The sequence below is a fragment of the Papaver somniferum genome, chromosome 7 (assembly GCF_003573695.1).
Source record: "Papaver somniferum cultivar HN1 chromosome 7, ASM357369v1, whole genome shotgun sequence".
NCBI lineage: Eukaryota > Viridiplantae > Streptophyta > Magnoliopsida > Ranunculales > Papaveraceae > Papaver > Papaver somniferum.
The window spans coordinates 116086415-116108362 of NC_039364.1; the positions used below are offsets into that span (position 1 = coordinate 116086415).

At 36.3% G+C, this 21948-nt stretch overlaps 1 protein-coding gene across 1 annotated transcript; it reads left to right on the forward strand.

The window, feature by feature from the left end:
* The first annotated feature begins 8883 nt into the window (after positions 1-8883).
* Positions 8884-12815, forward strand: LOC113298217 (protein HHL1, chloroplastic-like). Its single transcript, XM_026546905.1, has 6 exons — positions 8884-9263; positions 9489-9626; positions 9766-9852; positions 9955-10002; positions 10408-10550; positions 12526-12815. Exons 1-6 carry the CDS (start codon positions 8991-8993, stop codon positions 12536-12538), a joined length of 702 nt encoding a protein of 233 aa, XP_026402690.1. The 5' UTR covers positions 8884-8990; the 3' UTR covers positions 12539-12815.
* Positions 12816-21948: the final 9133 nt, after the last annotated feature.

A 21948-nucleotide genomic window follows, 5' to 3' on the forward strand; every position in this document is an offset into this window, starting at 1 on the left:
CTCCGTTCTGTGCGACAAATCAATAAGGAATCAATTTTGTTTTTGCAGATTGTTACTTTGAAGATTTAATCGAAGATTGAAGATTTGAAGAAGAAGTTGTTGTGAACCATTACGAAGATATACTGGATCTAGTACTAAAGGGAACGTCTGTTCTGCTAGTATATTGGGTATTAAATATCTATTGAGAACTTCGGTTCTGCTAGATATTATCAAATCAAGAATACTGCTGAAGCTGAGTAACTAGGATTTTAGTTTACTTAGTATTGGATACACGAAGTTGCAGGTTTACTTTTTGTAGCGTCTTAATTCAATTGAGTATTCAAAACCGGACTAGGTCCCGGGTTTTTTTTGCATTTGCGGTTTCCTCGTTAACAAAATTCTGGTGTGTGTGTTTTACTTTATTTCCGCATTATAATTGTTTTTATATTATAATTAGAGTAAATACACTTGTACATTAACTAGGCACTTGATATTTATCTTATAAGGTTTTACTATTATCAAGTGAACACTTTGTTGTAGTATTGTCTCGATTTCATATCTATAGACGAGGTCACATAAAGTGTATTGGAGTTTCACTTGACTTTGATATTCTCACATTGTTAGGCCAGTCCGGACTAACCCTATTTCAAGTGGACACTGTGTTGAAATATTCCTTGAGTGATTGTATCTCCAAGAGGTTTATACACAGTGGGTCTTGTATAGGTTGTGATCAAAATAAAAGATTGTGGTGTATTTGGGTACCCTCGTCTTTTCAATCGGTATCAGAGCAGGCAAACACGAAAAGATCTAACAGTCTGTGTTGATGTGATCCAACCTATAAGTTTTGAATCAAATGGTTAATTCAGTTAATGTACCTCCGGAGTTTGATGGCTCAAACTATCTATGGTGGAAAATGGCTATGCAATCTTTCCTCCAATCTCATGACTTTAACACTTGGGTTTTAGTCATTGATGGGTATGAACACCCAAAAGTACTGGTCAACAACTCAACCACTGAGTTTAGACTAAAGGAATTGAAAGAATTCAATAATGAAGAAAAATTTCTTTCGAAGCAAAATTCTTATGGATTAAACGCCATTATACGTGTTGTAACACGAGACCTCCATCATCATGTAACCAAGTGTAAAACATCAAAGGAGGCTTGGGATATTCTTAATATCGTATTTGAAGGGAATGCCTCTAAAAAAGAAGCTAGGCTTCAAACCCTATCTTCTAGATGGGAAAATCTTCGTATGGATGAAGACGATACCTTTGATGAGTTTGATCAAAAAATTTCTGAAATAGTGAATGCCTCTTATGCTTTAGGAAAAATTATTTCAGATAAAGATATTGTGTGTAAAATTCTAAGGTCTTTACCACCAAGATACGAATCTAAAAAGCACGCCATCATGGTAGCTAATGATATTTCCACACTATCTAGAAGCGCTCTAGTCGGTAAATTAAAGATCTTTGACCTTGAATACCAATTTAAGAATGAAGAGGGTATTACCCTTAAATATGTAACTAAGACTTGTTCTTCGGATACAAAAACTGAAAATTGTAGTGTTGATACGACTACACGACAATTTAGAAAGTTATTAAGACAAAAGAAAAGGAGTTCTTCTCCTTCTCAAAAAACACAGAAATGTGTAGAGAATAGAGAATAAAATAATTCTGATAACTCTAATTGTTCCAAGGATCAAGAGAACAAAGCTTTTCATGCAACTGTTGAGTGCACATCTGAAAAGGATACTGAAGTAACTTTAGAATCAAAGGCACTTCAATGTGATAAACTTTGCAAAGAGAATGAAAGTCTTAAAAAGAAACTTGATATTCTATATAAGGATATAGAACGTGTAAGCAATGGTCAAACTTATCTTGAAGTCTTGGAATAATACATAAAACAAATTGAAAAAGGTGATGATCGAGCAGCTCCAGAGCCAAAGACACTCAATTGTGATCTTCGTGAAGAGAATGAAAGATTGAAAAGGAAACTTGATGAATTGGAGAACGATATAGAGACTATTGGTACTGGTAATAATCTTGAATGCATGAAATGTTATAGAGAGCAAATTGAAGAAAGTCATGATCGTGAAGTGAAGCTATACACAGAGTTGGAGAATCTAAAGAACACCAAGGTAAGTAATTCTACCGAATCTGAAATAGATTATAAAGTTCAAATTGATAAATTTAAGGTTGATTTAAATAATTCTCTCGAAAAAATAAAAACTTTGGAGAAAGAGAATATGAGTCTAAAAGCGGACTTGAAAAAGTTCGATAGTAGCACAAAACAACTACTCAGTGTTGAAGTCAACTAGAGTTCCTCGTGACACTCGAGGATTGGGCTACAAAGGTAAACAAACTTTGAATGCTAAACTGGAGACAAAATTTGTAAAGCCTAAAGACTCTTCTGAAGAAATTGCTTCAAAAGTTGCCACAAAAGATAGCTCTTCCTTAAAAGAAAAATTTGTAACACCTTCATCTTCAGCAAAAGATGAAAAACGTAAATTCCGTCAAACTCCAATATAAGTGGATCCACAACAAGGTATCACTATACAACATGATTCGTGTGTTGCTAAGCATTGCTTTTACTTGTGGAAATAAAGGACACTTGGAAAGGGGATGCAGATTCCGTAAAAGGAATGAGAAAGCCATAGATGCACGCGTTTCCGCAAAATTGGCTGAACTCAATAATGCTTATCGTGCTAAATCAGGACATCATTGTCCTAAAAATGAGCAAAAGAATTATTGTAATGATAGTTCAAAGTTTGCTTATCAGGGTTCTACAAAGTTTTCTCAGAATTGCTCAAACAATAAAAGGAGAGATAACTTTGTAAAGACCAGATCTGATGTTCTAAATTGGAGAAAGGCTAACTCTCAGAGTTTTCAACATTTTAGTTACCCTAATGTTTCCTCAAGAGATTCATCTTGGATTTCAGGAAGAAATAATTGGAAGAACAAAGCTGCTTTTGTAAAACCCATTTCTAAATGGAGTCCAAAGTCTTCTCTAAAGACAACCAGGAAGGTATCAAAATATATTCACAATGATGACACTCGAATGATAAGTTTCAATACTCATGACATCAGAATATTTTGCTAAACGTTGTTGATCAAATTTTAGGGTTTTAAAGTTGTCCCAAAGTAGGTTGACATTCAGAATGTATCTCCGTGTTGTCATCGTTATATGAGATAGGTCTCATAATCAGTTACCTTTTTATGATTTTGTGACTTTTGATTTAGCGGATTTCATATCTAACTTTTTGGGTTGCTGAATCAAATAATCGTAAAAGGATGATGACAATTAATCCCATATGTGAGTCACGATTATACTATTATCAATTTATTTCTCATAAGTTGTGTATATAGCATACATATGAGTCTTTGATATTAGCTTATTACTATTGGCACGTAATAGTTAAAACCATTTCAACCTTTCTCCGGTAAAGGTTGTTTTTGCTGTTCTTATGTCTTTGCGAAAGGATGAGAAAAAAAATGAGGAAAAGAGGATGCGAAATTTGAGGTAACAAATTTGTTAGTTAATCATTTTCCTGTTTAAGAAAAGCATGATTTTATTGCATATATTTTGCTTTTGCTTAAAAAAATTTCGGTACAATTGATGTTTATCCCATTATTTGTGAATGGATATTTATGTGTGATTCAATTGGTTCTGGTTAAGAAAAACTATTGTTATCTTGCTTTATTATGTGGTATCAATTGTTTAGGCTTACAAAATTTCGGTGCAATTGCGGTGCTTTTAATGTCTATGTTGTTTCAATTACTTCCGGTTGAAGTGAATAATTATGCTTGTTGATTTTTTTGGTTTGTATTAATTATTTATGGCTTAACAAAATAAAAGGATTACGGGATGAGTTGTTTAGTCCAATTCGATTCCGGATAAGAGAAACTAAGTTAATTCTGATCTTAGTTAGACTTATCGGAGTGAGGTTTCAGTTATTCAAGTCTAATCGAATGTCTTAACAAGAAATGCTAGTTAACTAACCTAGTACTTGTCTTGTTTAAAACTGGAAGGTCTAAGTTTATGGATAATTAGAACCTGATGAGAGAAACAGAGTTATCTTTATTTTGGTCTTATCGAATTAAGCGGTTGTTTTTGAACAATCGGTTTAGCAAAGGGACTAAGGTGCTTAGTTGATTTTTTTTTTTGCTAAACTAAATTGGAAAAATTGTTTCGGAAAATTGTTTCCTTGGTAACATATCAAAATAAAACTATTTGTAGTTTCGGTTTTGATATTGGTTATCAGAATATGATGTGTGGAACCCTCGTGCCTAACTCTACAGGTTGCAAGTCTATTTTGAGATTTGTAAGATTCTTTTCGTGTTTTCCTATATTTTTTCGTTTCTTTGTAATTTTGTGACAAAAGGGGGAGAAATATATGGAGTAAACAAGTGATACTGGCATTGATTTTATATTAATTGGTACCGCTAAGGAAAAGAACATTGGTGCTTGAACGTTTATCTAAACGAAAGAGTGAAAGCACAGACTAAGGGGGAGTAACATATCATACTACGTGGTATAACAAAGACGTGTGGATTAAAAATCTACCTATCTTACCTTTAGGGGGAGTAGTATAGCTTTGTTATTATAATTTCAACATCGACATTTATTTTTTGAATACATGCAGATTGGTAGAGTTATTTTGTAATTTGTTTATCTCCATATGTAATAGAGTTTTGTCACTAGATTGACAAATGGAAAATTGTTAGAGCACTGCTCGGTTGAACCCACCAAGCGTTGGTATGTCAAGATTGGTTGTCATATTTAGTACCAAAACTCGAGTCGCTTAATATGTAAACTACAGTCAACTTCGATAGGATAGACTAGAAATGATAGAAGTATTGTGCTCCAGTTACTCACAAAGATCTGAAGATGGATTGAAGACAACAAAGACATCATCCTTCAGCTTGAGGTTAGTAACTATGACTTGACTTGTTCTATATCTATTTTATGTCTTTCAAGTCGTGTATATTGAAAACAAAACTGCGAAGCACGATTACACTCTAGTTAGACATAGTATTAAGGAATACAATATGAGGTTTATTGCTTAACCATTAAACTTTGTAGATAAGACATCGACATAATCGGTTGAATGATATTGTGATTATGTATGAGTATAAGGTGAGGATTTCATCCTAGGAAACAATGTTTTACATGTGTTTTAAGGAAGTAAGTTCATAAACTTGTTTATGAGTCGAAAAGAAAATCCCCAGGCTTTATTGGAATTGTTATTCATTGCATATCTTGTGAACATCTAATATGTGTGATTTAGTATAACCACTCATAACTTGGTTGTGTTCTTGGTAAAACTATTCACAAAGGCCTGACTTATATATTAGTATGACTTTTATTAGTGAAACCAATCTTAAGTAATCACCTGAGATGGTATGATCGAGTTTGTGATTTGTGTATGACCGACTCTGGGTAAAGGGGAAACGATCCTAGTAAGAGGTGCAACCTTTCACAAAGGGGAATCGATCCTTGTATGAGGTGAAGCAAATGGGAACCGATCCTATGGAATATGCAACATGTTTTTAGGAAAAGGGGAACCGATCCTATGGACATGTACAACACATACAAGTTAGATAACATAAATATGTGGGGAACCGATCCTATGGACATGTGCAACAAGGGGGAACCGATCCTTTGAACATGTGCAATCGGCCACAATATGTCTTAATCAAATCCGAGCACGTTTTGTGTTTTTAACACAAAAATTATCCAAAAATATCTTTTCGAATTTTCTATTTTTCTAGAAATATTAGAGGTACCGAAAATATATTTGGTTAATGTGGAAAGATGTCGACACACTTTGAGCACGTGCATTAATGCTTATCTTTTATTGTTGAAAGTTATTCCTTAATAGCTAAAGGAAGAAAATCTCAGGATCGAAATTAAATAAGTTAAGAAAATTTTATTTAAGGTTTTTAATTTTATATATGGAAAATAAGAATTAGTAATGTGCATTTACTAGTTAAAGATTTTCCAAGGAGATTTTCGGTCAATATTTTGGACAGAGCATTTCCAGGAATTATGGAAACCGATTTTGGAACTTATTGCATATCTTGAGAATATTTTCGGTTTTCGAAATTCCTTGGTGTCCAAACTTCCTTGTCTTTAAATACTTGAATTTTGCCTTTCTATCAAACTAATCCTTCGTGACAGCAAACTTCCTCAGTTGTGTTGTTACTGATGAAGCCGCCTATTCGGAGAGGAGAGTAACCTAATTAAGCGAAATCTCTTACGGCCGCTCAATTTAAAGTCTTCTTTGGGATTGAGAAGCACTACGAGTACCGTTGGTAGGAAACTAGATAATTGCAATTTATCTTTTGTTTTCGATTGATTTGATTGACTAATGGTTGTTGAATCTTTGATTGCACCTAGTTTGTTTATTCTTGAGAACCTTATCTTCTGATATGAGGCTCACTCAAACTAGATCAAAGATTTAACGTTCTACGGATCTAAGTTTTTCTAGATCCGTAAGATAGATTCATTGATTTGCCATTGTTAACAGACTCCGTTCTGTGCGACAAATCAATAAGGAATCAAGTTTGTTTTTGCAGATTGTTACTTTGAAGATTAAATCGAAGATTGAAGATTTTGAAGATTTGAAGAAGAAGTTGTTGTGAACCATTAAGAAGATATACTAGATCTAGTCCCAAAGAGAACGTATGTTCTGCTAGGATATTGGGTATTAAATATCTATTGAGAACTTCGGTTCTGCTAGATATTATCAAATCAAGAATACTGCTGAAGCTGAGTAACTAGGATTTTAGTTTACTTAGTATTGTCTACACGAAGTTGCAGGTTTACTTTTTGTAGCGTCTTAATTCAATTGAGTATTCAAAACTGGACTAGGTCCGAGGTTTTTTTTTGCATTTGCGGTTTCCTCGTTAACAAAATTCTGGTGTGTGTGCTTTACTTTATTTCCGCATTATAATTGTTTTTATATTATAATTAAAGTAAATACACTTGTACATTAACTTGGCACTTGATATTTGTCTTATAAGGTTTTACTATTATCAAGTGAACACTTTGTTGTAGTATTGTCTCGATTTCATATCTATAGACGATCACATAAAGTGTATTGGATTTCTCCACTTGACTTTGATATTCTCACATTGTTAGGCCAGTCCGGACTAACCCTATTTCAAGTGGACACTGTGTTGAAATATTCCTTGAGTGATTGTATCTCCAAGAGGTTTATACACAGTGGGTCTTGTATAGGTTGTGATCAAAATAAAAGATTGTGGTGTATTTGGGTACCCTCCTCTTTTCAGTTTGAGACATTTTATTGTTCGGAGAAAGTTGTTTGAGATTGTGGTTATGCTGTATGAAATGAGAGTGGATCTTAAAATTCTTAGTTTTAAACAAGTTTGAGTAATTCTAGTTTTCATTGTGATTTTTTGTGATAGATATGAAATTTAATTATAGTTTTTGTGATTGAAATCGTGATTGAGAGTAAAAATTGATATGATCCATGACTGTTTTTTCCTATAAATACAGCTTCGCATATTATGTTTTCAATATAATACGACTTGAAAGATACATTAGGAATGGAAACAGGTCAAGTTAGTTTACTAACCTCAAGTGGAAGGATGATGTCTTCGTTGCAGTTATTTCTTTTCATTCTTCAGGTCTTCGGAGTAATACTTGTATGTCTCAACATTCCTAGACTTTCTGGGTAACCTAAACAAAGTCGACTCTAGTATTTAATCAAGCGACTCTAGATGAGTTTTGATACTAAAATATGACAACTAAACTTGACATACCAACGCTTGATGTGTTTAACCGGGTTATTTGATGTGTTTAACCGGGTTATGCTCTAACACTTACCTTCTTTTTAGAACCCCATCCACTATGATGTTCTCCTTCCACTTCCGACTCTTCTTCAGAGAAGAGCGCCACATCTTTACTTATTTTCTGATATCGTTTTTGAATAAAGGTCCAAGGATGCTTCGGTATTTTAGATAATTGACGTTCCATATCATCTTTGATTGATCAGTTCCAATAGAAGGATCTTGAGATATTGATAGAATTTCACACATCGTTATGTCTTCCATTACTGAAAAATTTGGACCTCGTGGTGCTCGTGATGCCATAACTCTAAACAATCAGAAAAAAAAATGATATTGTGATTAGTTTCATAGATTGATAGTGTAATTATTCTCGACTGAATTTGTAATCGTGATGAAATGCCAAATGAATTCATCCATACATAGGGATTTGAAAGATAGTCTTGAAACAAAACTTTCGATTTTTTCCTACGTTCGGAAAAAAATTCAAAACTTTCACAACGATAGGAAATACATCAGGCGCACGTAGAATCTCCGCCTCACATGTGGCGAACATGTTATTTATGCATGTGTGAGGCGTATATATAATGTCCGCCCACACAAGCGTTCAATAATTCATTCGCCCATGTACGTGGGGCGGAGATTCTATGTGCGCCTGATGGGGCGAACCTTTAATGTACGCGCATATGACGCGAACCTTTAATTTGCGCCTGACCATGGAACATACGATTTATTTACGCCCCCTTCAAACTTAGATAGTATTTACGCCTAATACGAGACGCATTTTTAATATCCGTCTGATTATATTTAGTTTTACTCCAATTTCCCGACCAAATTTACTCTGAAACCCTAAGAAAACCGACCAAATATGATTTTACTCCAGTCCGCTGCGCCTGCGACTGCGCCTGCGATTGATTTTTCAACCAAATTTAATTTTAGTCCATCTTTTACTCGTACATTGTGTACGCTCTAATCAACTATAGTAATTTGTTCACCATTTCCAACATTGTGTCCGCCCACGTAGTTGAACTCAATGGGCCAAAAGAAAAGCTAGTTGTGGATAAGAAGATGAGAGAGAAAGTTGGCAAGAAAAAGAGTGATGATTTGTTTTCTCATCCACATTGTGAGATAGATAGAACAAGAAAGATATAAACAGAAGCGTAAAAAGATTAGTCCTTTTTTCATCTTTCAATTTCTGCAATGGAAGTGGGTATGTCTTTAAATGCATTAGTTAAGCTTCCATTATCAACATCAAGAAGAACTCATGAAGATTTACTCTCAAAACATTCTCTTTTTACTAGTAGTACTAAAACCCACACGCAACAGAGGAATGAAAATGGTTTAGTAATTCAAGCAAAACAAAAGAGAGGAATGCAAGCGCGACAATTCACTGGGAAAACTCCTCCACCACAGTTACCTAAGATTGAAGATGATGGGAATCCTAAGTTTGTCATCTTCATCCGTATGGCTAATGTTAGCTCTTCTTTTCCTCTCCTTACTTAATTAATTAATAAATCTATTTTTGGTCAATTGTTTAGCTAAGATTGAGTTTGAACAAATTAATGTTGTTCTGCATTTATTGATCAAAATAAAATAAAATCTTTGTTTTTGCATTTTGTTATTTATGCATACAACTCTGCCAAGGTATTGGTGGTATCATGTGTACTTAGGTTATGCGGTTCTTGTTTGAATGAACAGGTTTATCTATGGTATCCAATAAATATTATTACTGGTGGTACAACTGCCAAGATTATGGTTGCGGCAAAAGACAATTTTCTCGGAAAGTACATTTACAAGGACACGATCGCTAGGAATCTTGCTGCCGTGCTTTATCAGGTGACACTTTTGTTATGGATGCATGTAATTGCGCTGTAAATGTACATCGAACTAATTGCTGTGTTTGATGAACCAAAGATTAGTCACCTCATTAACCATTGCTGACTGGCATTATAACGTGCTCTATAACTTTGAACAGGATGAGAAGGAACTACAGAAAACAGCAGTTAGGCAGCACCGTGTTCTGCGGAATTGCACTGAGTTCAGATATGGGTTCAAGCTTCTTGTAATATTCTGCCTTACACTAGGTTTATTTGGATACTTATTAGCTCTCTAATCCAAAAGAAAAAATATTGCTGCATTGGTTCTGACTAGTTTAACTGTGCAGGAAGGTAAAAACTTGAGAGCTGGACTTTCTAGTTCTGGGGTTATTGAGGTGAAATTGCTGCTCTTGTAAATTTCTTACCTTTCTTTCACTTATGTCTTATCTCAAGATTGTATTTCAACTATCAAGGATAGTGCTAAACATGAGAATGCATCAAGTCAAATAGGGTGAATCTGGTGTGCCTTATTCCGTTAAAAGTTGAGTAGTTAACAGAGCGTAGAATTTTTCCAACAATCTTTTTGGACTGTACAGGCTTCTTATGATTCATGTAGTGCCGCAAGAGTCAAAAATCTTTTTTTATGCTCCAAGCAATGTCTTAGAATCAGAACTGGTGTGCCTGTGTTGTAAATTTTCTCTGGAATAGGTTCCACATGTCTATTACAGTAGTTTCTAATATTTGTCAAAAAAATGTCATCTGGTTCTGCTGAACAATGCCTTTTTTGACCTCATTTTCAGCTTCCAACGAAAGATGAGCTCAAAACCGTGCTAGATAAAGTATTGGAATCATTTGGGGATGCCAAGGAATCATTTGGGAAGCTGACATCCTTAGGTTCAACAAGTGAAGGAGAGCCTGCCGAAGAACCCAAACCGAAATCCAAGTGAGCTTCAAAGATACATGTTCTTGACACTTGAAAAAACATGGGGATTTTAATGAAGTACCACACTTCCAATTTCATGTTCAAGAAAGTGCCATCATTTTTTTCAGAATTTATTTCATGCCACACATTTGACCTTTTCCATCCCGTTATTTTCAAAAGACAGTTAACTTCCGTTAGTGCATAGGTGGCAGTTATTCAGCTTAGTAAAAGACATCTATGCCCTGGAATCATCTCACTATATTGAGTTAGATCAAGTTATCATAGCGAGTCATTACCGAGTTAAGTCGTGAGTCACTGCAACAACAGAACACAACCCGCAACTCAATACCACCTCAATCCATAGCCTGCACTTTAGCTGCAATACTTGTATTTTCTCAGCTTCAAGCTCCATTATTCTCTTGCTAAAATCATTTGATCCAGCACCACCTACTGCTCAAAATAGCATCCACCTGCAACTGTCCCCTAGCTACCAGCGTTTCATTCTCATTGAAGTATAATTATAACCCATAACAACATCATATACACTACAATAACCAGCACCATTTTAAAAATCTCTGCACCTGTAGTTTGTACCTTCCCTAGACATTCATCTAAACCGTTCAATACATCCTGTAATAGCATCATTCAATTGCAACACCACCAACATCAGACTTGCATCTCAACTTTAGTTCAAAGCACAACAACAACACAAGCTAACTGCAGGAGTTCATGTACCTCCAATTCCATCTTAGACTCACCAATAGTTCAATTTGTAAATCAATTTCAAACAAAATAAGATAGCATGAAAAAGCTCACAATAAGAATACAGATGAACCAAATGGTATTATTACCGAAGAATTGAACCAAAATTCTTGAAAGTTTCCATTCGATTCAACCACTGGACTAGATATCTGCACCTTGCCATTAACATGACCCCCATTCATCTGTGTTTTTCCTTTTTTCAATTCATTTTAACAGATTTCCACCTCTTCAGTAGCTTCTGCGTCACCTATACCTCAAACCAGTCCAAACCCTAACTCAATCATATCACACAAACCCTAATTTCAGAATCCCCAACTTCCTTGTTCGAAACTGAATCCACCCTAGATTTCTTCTCGATCTGCTCTCAGCCACCAGCAACAATCCCTAACCTAACTTAGAAGCAAACCCATTGAGTAATTCTTCATAAACTCTCGTTTTCTCCTTAGAACGGCTTCATCTTCTCAATTTCTCCCCTAAGTTCTTCACGAATTGATCCCCTAAACCTAACTCTGAAATAAAAAGCATAACTTTATCTCTGTATGGAGAAGAAGAAGATTAGAAGAAGAAGGAAAAAGAGGTGGTGATTATGGTGGTTCTGATTGAGATGATATCATGGCTGCCGCTGTGAGTGAAGCGAATGAAGAAAAAATAAGAAACCGAATATGAAGGGTAAATGGGTGAAGATGGACATTTGCTTGACTTGTTCAATGATTATAGACCAGTTTGGTGGGCCTTGACGGAATATCTAACGGTTGTGACATTTTATAAATTCTAAAAAAAACAATGGCACTTTCTTAAACAGGAAATTGGAAGTGTGACATTTTTTTAAAATTCCCAAAAAACATCTTATCCTCTTCCCCGCAGTCGTACATCATATACCTCACCTTCTGCTTGCTAATAATCCATATGTGCAACGCAATCAATGAATTTTGGTTCCATAAATGCAACACAAATCAATGAATTTCGGTTCCTTTTTTCGCATGGTTTATATTGTGTGTTCTCTGTGCTTTATCAACTTGGAGGCAAAATCAACCCCCCCACAAAGATGCCCAACCTTGGGAGCTGTTGATTACAGCACCTTTTCCCGACCTCAGCAAGTCTCCTTGGTTTTAAGCTAGTTAGTCATGTAGAAATTTCACCTGCTTACAAACCACAATTTTTTTTATTCTGCACCGAAGTTGTATTATTGAGTTATATTCATAAAAACCTTACACCTACCCTTTTTTCGCTACAGAGTGAAAAGCTGAAACTGAGGTCCCCTCAGAACTGTTCGGACATTGGTCATAAATTGTCTTTGTAAGCTCATGCAGCTTCAGTTTGACTTTTACTCAGCAGAACGGCGAAGCAACAAGGGTTTTTGTTCATAATATGTTAGTTTCTATAAACAAAACTGATTGTTGGTTCTCTTATTTCGTAGTATCTTTTTCCATCTTAAATATGAATGTAGTAAAATTGTGCAGACTTGTTTCTCGCACTAACTCAAACTTGTCAAGTAACAACATTCATAGAACGCATCAAACTCAATATCGTTATCTGAAATTGATTCTGAGGGTTCTTGGTTAGAAATCCATGGCGTTCCCTTTAATCTTTGGGGTTCATCTTTTTACAATGAGTTTAGTCAAAAATTTGGTGGTCTTATTGAAGTACATAATTCTACTTCAAACTGGGAAGATGCATCAGCCATACGTCTCAAAGTTCGTAGCTATGATGGTACTATTTCATCGTTTCTTTATCAATATGGAGGATATTCATTTCCAGTTAAAGTTTCACCTTTGAGATTCATCAATGGCGATATAGATCAAACTCATAAGAAAATTACGGTACAGAAATTGGAGATTGTTACTGTGAATCCGTTGTTGACTGAGTCAGCAAAAGAATTCTCATTCAATGCAGACTGGCCGAGAATACCTCAACCATTTTTAAAACCGCATGATTCTAGGAGAAAAAATATGTTTAGAATGTTCGCCGGAGCTGAAAAAGGAAAGACGGTTACACCTATTCAAATTTCAAATTCAAATTTGAATTTGAATTTGAATTTTACCGCCAATCAAAATGGTAAGAGACAACGGTCTTCTGAAGTGGCCTCTTGTTCGAATATGGATCCGAATACTTCTACGGGTATAGAGGAAAACAAATCGGATTTGGGTTCGGTTTTTTCTATTTCTTCCAAGGATAAGGCTATTACTATTTCAGATAAAGTACAACCACCATCAATGGCTACTTTACCAAATTTACAAACTGAAGAAGATGTGAACGATTATTTGGAAATGGCGGTGTCAATTCCTTATTTACAGATGATCGATTCTTTTGGTAATGCTCACTCAAATACTTTGGATTCTCAGGTGGCAGAAGTTCCAAATAAGATTGGTGATTTTGATTTCTTTTGGAGGACAACAGAAAAATGGAGCACCTTAAAACACAAGGGAAATCCAAATTTAAAGAATGATTTTGAAACTGTATTACTTCATATGGCAGTTTTGTGTCCTAAATTGGGTAATCATCTAAAAGGGTCACAAGATGAAGTTAATGATGCAATGGTTGAAACATTCAAAATCCATCTTTTTAACTATGATTTGGAGAATCGAACTTCTGCTTAAGTTGGTTAAGTGGATTATTTTCTCTTGCCTGGTCTGAATTATTTTTATGGATTCAAAAACTATCTGTTGGAATATCCGTGGTCTAAATGACCTTAATAGAAGAGATGTTGTTAGAAAAAAGATTAGAGATTGGAAGCCAAGTATCATCCTTTTGCAAGAAACAAAGCTTCAGCAATGCAATGATCTTCTGGTTTGGCAATGTTGGAGTAACAAGTCTGTGAAATGGTTAGATTCTCCTTCTCAAGAAAGTTCTGGTGGAATTTTGTGTTTATGGGACTCTTCAAAAATTCAGGTACTGGATTCTCTAATTGGGCCATATTCAATCACCATTCATTGCAAAAATGTTTCTAGTTCCTATGAATGGATGTTTACTGGTATTTATGCACCTTGTGCAAATAACTCTGAAGAAGTTAAACTTTTTTGGAGAGAGATTGAAGAAGTGAGGTGTTTTTGCAGTTACCTAATGGTTATTTTCAATGATATTGTAGTAAAAGGTTTGTTGAGACTTGTGAAGGAAGATTTTTTTAGACTTAATTTTTATAAATAAAAATAACAAACTCAATTAAAAAGTGTTGTAAAAATTATGGAGAGACCGGGGCTAAGATTCCACCATTGGTCGATATTAGTGATTTAATAAAACAATAATTATGCAACTCAACATTCAAATTGATTCTATTAGTATTGCCTAGACATGTAGATTTTCAAAAGAATAGATGTTAATCCAATCATAGAATATCAAAACCCTAAAGCAAGCATATTCTATCAAGAGAAAATACACCTAACTAATTAAAATCATATAATCAAGTTTTAATTCAAAGCAAAAATCATAATAGAGTTGTTATAATTAATTAAAAATAGAAATGTATCACTTTTACCGAAACAACGGCTTCCTCCATAGCCCCAAGGATTGGGGTCTAGCTCCGCATATTGGAAACACACTCAGAATAATTTTTTATTGCTCAAAAGTGTTTACAAGTGATGAAATGGGAGAAAATAATGATTAAACCGGGTTTGCTCTAAACGATCCCCAAACTCTCCATCCCCTCACTGATACCCAAGACACTCTTATTTATATTGTGAATCCAATCTTAGGTCGACAATCATCTCAATTACTCCAAAAGATCTTTGCAGTTAATGAAAGTATTTCATGGGAATATTTCCTCTCCATTTTCACACGTCTTCTGAGTTGTATGGTATATCCAAATCTTCTCATTTAATTGAGCCAAAATAATGAAGAGAATATCTTCAATTAATTCCGTGAATAATTCTTTCCCTGTTTTCGAAAATATCCAAAAGTATACGATTTCCTTCCATTCAAGACACGTACAAAATCTTACTGTCATGGTAAGAAGATAATCATGTCTTAAAGACACAAATATCCCCATAATATCATGACCAGAATCTCACACAGTTGAGATTTCTTTTCCCGCCAAATATCTTTCCCGTGAAGAAAAAGATGGGCTCCCCCTATCCGGTCCTGGGGTGCGAATAGCAGATGCCATGAGGGGTGTCTCTGATTAGCTGCTTGGGTGCAAATATCCTTTGGGTACCCCTTATCATTTGGGCGCTCCTTATCCAAAAGTGATAATCCGAATAACACGTTCCTTCCGGTGCTTTAGACGACTTTTCGAGCCGATTTTTCCAAGAATGTTTATTTCCAAAAATACCTATAAACACATAAAATACCATAATAAGTACAAAAACCGAGTACCAACAATACATGAAATTAAGGGCAACGTAGACACAAAAATGTGTCTATCAAATACCCCCAAATTTATTATTTGCTAGTCCTCGAGCAAAACTAATCTAGAAAATAAAATGACTACACTTAGCACGTGCAGCAAGCCGTTAAACCGCTAGGTGGCCCTAGCGGCAGAGTGTTGTCTCCGGAGGGTTTACCAGAGGTGTACCCACAAAACCTTTACTCCAGACCCTAGCTATCTATGCATTACCTTGGAAGGCACTAAAGAATCTCCTTGGTTGGCATACTTATTGACTATAGGAGGAAGTACCCTGATGCGAAATTCCAATTGATGTACACGAGTTTGCACTCAAGCATACTAAAATTCATATAAAGTGACAGAGCTCTACTCAGATAGTTTCTGGACATCATAAACCGGAGTCAACCAATCACATGGATAGATTAAGAAGATGGATGTAGAGAAAAACGTAGATGATGTTAACTAAGGTGAACCTATACTAATGGACTGAGATACTGGTCTGGACTAATATCAACACACACGACATATAAAAGGGAACCAGTGGTCGATAATCCTAACTCTAAGTCAACTCAGCTGGCATATACAAGGGTACCAGTGGTCGACTTTATTGTATTTATTCTGGTTGGTCTGGTGGTCTGGTCTCAATTTTTTTTTCTATTTTTTTTTTTTGATCTCAATCACTCTATTTCACCCTAGCAATGGTAAAAATAAAAAAAAAGAACTGATCAGGATTCTTTCGATGTTTCCATCACGAGGATATGGTGAAACTACCATGTTTTCTTTTTTTCTAACACTTGAGCTCTGTGATTTAATGAATAGACTCTTCTAGATGTTTCCATCTAATCAGATTGGTTCCTCAACTCCTACAACCAAAATGCTTCCATCCACTTAGATTGGTTAGTGCCATCCTTAATAAACATAAATTTCTAAGCTCTGGAGTTTATTTATTGCAGCTAACAAAAAGTTTCTTCCCACCCCCAAACTTAAATCTAACACTGTCCTCAATGTTCTAAAAATGAAATTAAAAGCATGAACAAGGAGAAACTGTTACCACTTGAGGAAAAGAAACAAGGAAGGATATTACCGTGTCACATGAGCGCGGGTTCCTCCCAGTAAATGCTAAATTTAAAGTCTCTAGCTAGACATCAAATACCTCAAAAAGGATTGCCACCTCCCAAAGTCGTATACCAATAGTCGAAACAATTGTGGGTCCACAAGACCAAATAGAGCTAACACAAATATGAGACAACAACACTGGTTCAGAAAAATGAAAAGAAGGAGCACATCCTCGTCTAAGGTTTCTGTCAAGACAACTGGGTTTATCTGGGTAGCATAATTTAGATTCTTATGTGTATCTTGATAAATAGATTCATCCGAAAAACGGGTCTCTAATACCTGAGTTACCTCCTGGACAGTATCAGGTGGATCGGTTTGCGGAGTCTGAATAGACTCAAGTGATATCTCAGATGCACAAAGCTCGAGTCCCAAGTTAGGGACTCTAATTAGGGATATGTGACAATCATAAGAACCATCACTACCCCCAAACTTAGGGTTTTCACTACTCACAGACAAACCTCTAACTATTACTTGAATTTCCGGATCTTCAGAGTCCTTAAAATACTCAAGAGATTCTTCAAATTCTCCACCCCCAATCTTATGGTTATCATTACTCTCAGAAAGACCTAACAGTATTGCCTGAATTTCAGGGTACGTAGGGTCTTTAAAATACTCAAGGGGTTCTTCTAAAGATTGATCACACATCTGGTATAAGAGAATGGTTTCCTAAAATTCATCTAAAGAATCTCCCAATAGAGTATCATGCCAATTATCTTGAACTAAATCCTGAACTAAAGTGCTAATCATATTCACTTCTTCTAATTCATCATTCTCAGAAGGTTGTCTAGTAACATTAAAGACATTTAGTTCAGTGGTCATATTACCAAAGGATATGTTCATAAGTCTGGTTCTACAGTTGATAACAGCGTTAGCTGTGGCTAAAAATGGGCGACCTAGAACCACCGGAATTTGAGAACTTGGGTCCTGAATTGGCTGGGTGTCTAAAACAACAAAATCCATTGGATAAATAAACTTATCAACCTCGATCAGAACATCCTCAATGACACCACGAGGTATTTTGACAGACCTATCAGCTAATTGTAGTGTCATTTTGGTCGGTTTCAACTTACCAAGACCTAGCTGGGTTTATACATGATACGGGAGTACGTTAACACTAGCTCATAAGTCAATTAATGCCTTATCGACAGTGTGGTTACCAATTTCACAAGATATGGTAGGGCATCCAGGGTCCTTATACTTAGAGGGTGTTTGGTTTAGAAGAATTGAACTTACTTGACCAGCTAAAAAGGCTTTCTTATGAACATTAAGCTTACGCTTTCTTGTACAAAGATCTTTAAGGAAATTTGCATAAGCAGGCATCTTCCTAAGTGCTTCTAATAAAGGAATATTGATGTTCACCTGCTTAAATATTTCCATTATCTCGTTGAAAGTTGACTCCTTCTTTGTTAGGGTTAACAACTGAGGATATGGGGCTCTAGGCACAAAGATAGTCCTATCAGGAATTTCTTGGGACTCCTTAGAAATTGTTTCAGTTTCCTCAGTTATGGGTTCCTCTTGGGAAGTAAAGGGTGGAACTACAGTATGTTCACTAGGCATGGCTACCTTATTGTCTACTGTTTTACCGCTCCTGAGGGTTTTTATCGATTTCACATGGTTTGATGATTCCTCACCAACTAAAGATATTTGATGGACCCCCTAGGATTGGCTTGAGTTTGACTAGGAAACTTACCTTATTCTCTCTCACTTAAATACTTAGCTATTTGGCCGACCTGAAGTTCTAATTTAGCAAGAGTCTGGGAATTATCCTTATGGTTCTGCATGGTTTCTTGTTGAAAGATAAGGAGGTTAGCTGATAACATATCATGGTTCTTTACTAACATAGTAAGAGCTTCTTCTAAGGTAGAGATCTTTTTCTCAGAAGTGTTCTGAAAATGGGTTTGACCTGAAGGGTTCTGAGTATAACCAAAACCTGGGGGAGGCTGAGTATTACTAGGATGGTTTCTCAAACCAGGGTTGTAGGTCTCTGAGTATGGGTCAAACTTCTGACGGTTCTCAATCCTAGCATTGTTATAGACAGCACGAGCTTGCTCTTCACTAACCTGACCTTCCCAAAATGAGTTATCGGGCTCTATTCCACAACTAGAGACTTGAGAGGCTCTATTAGGTTCAACAAGGGACCTATGTTTAGACTGACACATTTCCAAAGCTTCTAACCTTCTAGAGAAAGCAGCAAACTTAGCATCTAACGCAAAACTTGTATCTACCATACTGGTGCTACTTCTATTAACCAAGATTCTTTTAGGGGGTTCAACACAAGACTCCCACTGTTGGGATTTTTCAGCGACATCTCCTAAGAAGGTAAAAGCATCATCAACATTTTTACTAGTGAACTCACCAGCGCACATAGACTCGACCATGGCTTTGGTCGAATAGTCTAAACCCTCATAAATAATTTCTAAAAATTTCATCTTATCAAATCCATGGTGAGGACACTGGGATAAGAGATCATTGAATCTCTCTAAAAACCTATAAAGAGACTCTCCCTCTTGTTGCACACTAGCACTAATTTTCTGCCTAACAGCTGCAGTTTTATGCTTAGGGTAGAATTTCATATAGAAAGCAGCAATAAGTTCCTGCCATGTTTCAATGGATTCAGATGGTAGGTTTTTCAGCCAGGTCTTGGCTTTATTTCTCAAGGAAAAGGGGAACATCTTAAGTTTCAAAACTTCATCAGTAAGGTCTTTTATTCTAACTGTCCCACAAATTTCCTCAAAGTCCCTAATATGAAAATAAGGGTTCTCATCATCTTTTCCTAAGAATATAGGGATCATCTGAAGAATACTAGGTTTTATCTCGAAATTAGCCGTATTGGCTGGAAATTTAATGAACGAAGCTCGGTTGGTCCTAGTTGGGAACATGTAATCTTTCAAAGTTGTCATTGCTTTATCACTAATCAAACGACCTAGAGTGTTTCTTTTCCAAGCCCGCTCTCTAATAACCTCGGGCATACACTAGAAAAACAGAAGAAAAAGAAAAGTCCTAAAAGGAAGGGAAGTTCTATGCAAACACAAATAAGGATGACTTCACCACAACAAACCTACTGATTTCTAGCAAACAAAAAGCGTGATGGCTCCACTTAGATTGTTTCTAGACCAGCTTCTAATCCTTCGAAAGGGAATTCGTTACAATTTAATAAAACCCCTCTGGAATCAATCCGAGTAAAAGTAAGTTGAATAGAGGCGAGGGAAGCTGCGTGGATCTTTGATACCCAAGGACTCACCGCATTACAAGGCGGCGCAGTCACGCATTCAACTCACATAAACCATCATGAACTTCGAAGTATGCTTAAAAGAGTAACCAATATTTTTCGAACGACTTTCCTATTAAGCTCGTTACCCTATAGGTCTCGTTCTAGTCAGTATTTTTCGAACGACTCTCAAGTCTCTAGTTGTGGAATAAAACCCAATAACTCGTTTTGGGAAGGTCATTGTTAGTGAAGAGCAAGCCCATGCTGTCTATAACAATGCTAGGTTCGAGAACCGTCAGAAGTTTGACCCATACTCAGAGACCTACAACCCTGGTTGGAAAAACCATCCTAATTTTTCTTGGTCCAAGGGCCAGAATCAAGGTCATCCTAGTAATACTCATCCTCCCCAAGGTTTTGGTTATACTCAGAGCCCTTCAGGTCAAACCCAGTTTCAAAACACTTCTGAGAAAAAGATCTCTACCTTAGAAGAATCTCTTACTATGTTAGTAAAGAACCATGATATGTTATCATCTAACCACCTTAGCTTTCAACAAGAAACCATGCAGAACCATAAGGATAATTCCCAGACTCTTGCTAAATTAGAACTTCAAGTCGGACAAATAGCTAAGTATTTAAGTGAGAGAGAAGAAGGTAAGTTTCCTAGTCAAACTCAAGCCAATCCTAGGGGGGTCCATCAAATATCTTTAGTTGGTGAGGAATCATCAAACCATGTGAACTCGATAAAAACCCTCAGGAGCGGTAAAACAGTAGACAATAAGGTAGTCATGCCTAGTGAACATACTGTAGTTCCACCCTCTACTTCCCAAGAGGAACCCATAACTGAGGAAACTGAAACAATTTCTAAGGAGTCCCAAGAAATTCCTGATATGACTATCTTTGTGCCCAGAGCCCCATATCCTCAGTTGTTAACCCCAACAAAGAAGGAGTCAACTTTCAACGAGATAATGGAAATATTTAAGCAGGTGAACATCAACATTCCTTTATTAGAAGCAATTAGGCAGATGCCTTCTTATGCCAAGTTCCTTAAAGATCTTTGTACAAGAAAGCGTAAGCTTAATGTTCATAAGAAAGCCTTTTTAGCTGGTCAAGTAAGTTCGATTCTTCTAAACCAAACACCCCTAAGTATAAGGACCCTGGATGCCCTACCATATCTTGTGCAATTGGTAACCACACTGTCGATAAGGCATTACTTGACTTAGGATCTAGTGTTAACTTACTCCCGTATCATGTATACACCCAGTTAGGTCTTGGTGAGTTGAAACCGACCAAAATGACACTACAATTAGCTGATAGGTCTGTCAAAGTCCCCCGTGTTGTCATAGAGGATGTTCTGATCGAGGTTGATAAGTTTATTTATCCAGTGGATTTTGTTTTTTTAGACACCCAGCCAGTTCAGGACCCAAGTGCTCAAATCTCGGTGATTACCTAACTCCATCTGGCACCGTTAGTTTCGTTGTATATATGCATCCAACGGTCGCTGCCAACCTCTTCACTTTTAGCCGTTAGATCGATCCATCATCTCCACATCCCACGGCTCATCCTCGTTGTTCATCCAATTTGCTACAACCGCCCAACACCCGAGCACCCGATACCTATACCCATACCAAACATCCCCTTCCCCTTCTTCCATCGACATCTCCTCCTCCATACCCTGTGCAGAGCCACCACCACTCCCTACGCCACCAAACCAACCCTAAACCTAAACCCATCATTACCATCACGTCCTATCTCTTTATCAACCACTAATTTCTCCAATTTCTCATCTTTCTTCTCACTGAAACCCTAGGTGAGAAATTGGGGATATAAGTGATGTTAAAGCAACAATTGGAGCATGAGATGAACGAGGAGAAGTAATTGGAGAGTGGGTCGACGAGATGGAGTGAGTATCTCAACACATTAGGTAAATCAATTTTACCTAATTTTCTGTTTTTGGGGAAAAGGGGTTGGAACCCTAATTCTGATATGGGGAGTATAAATTTGTAATGTTTTGTGTG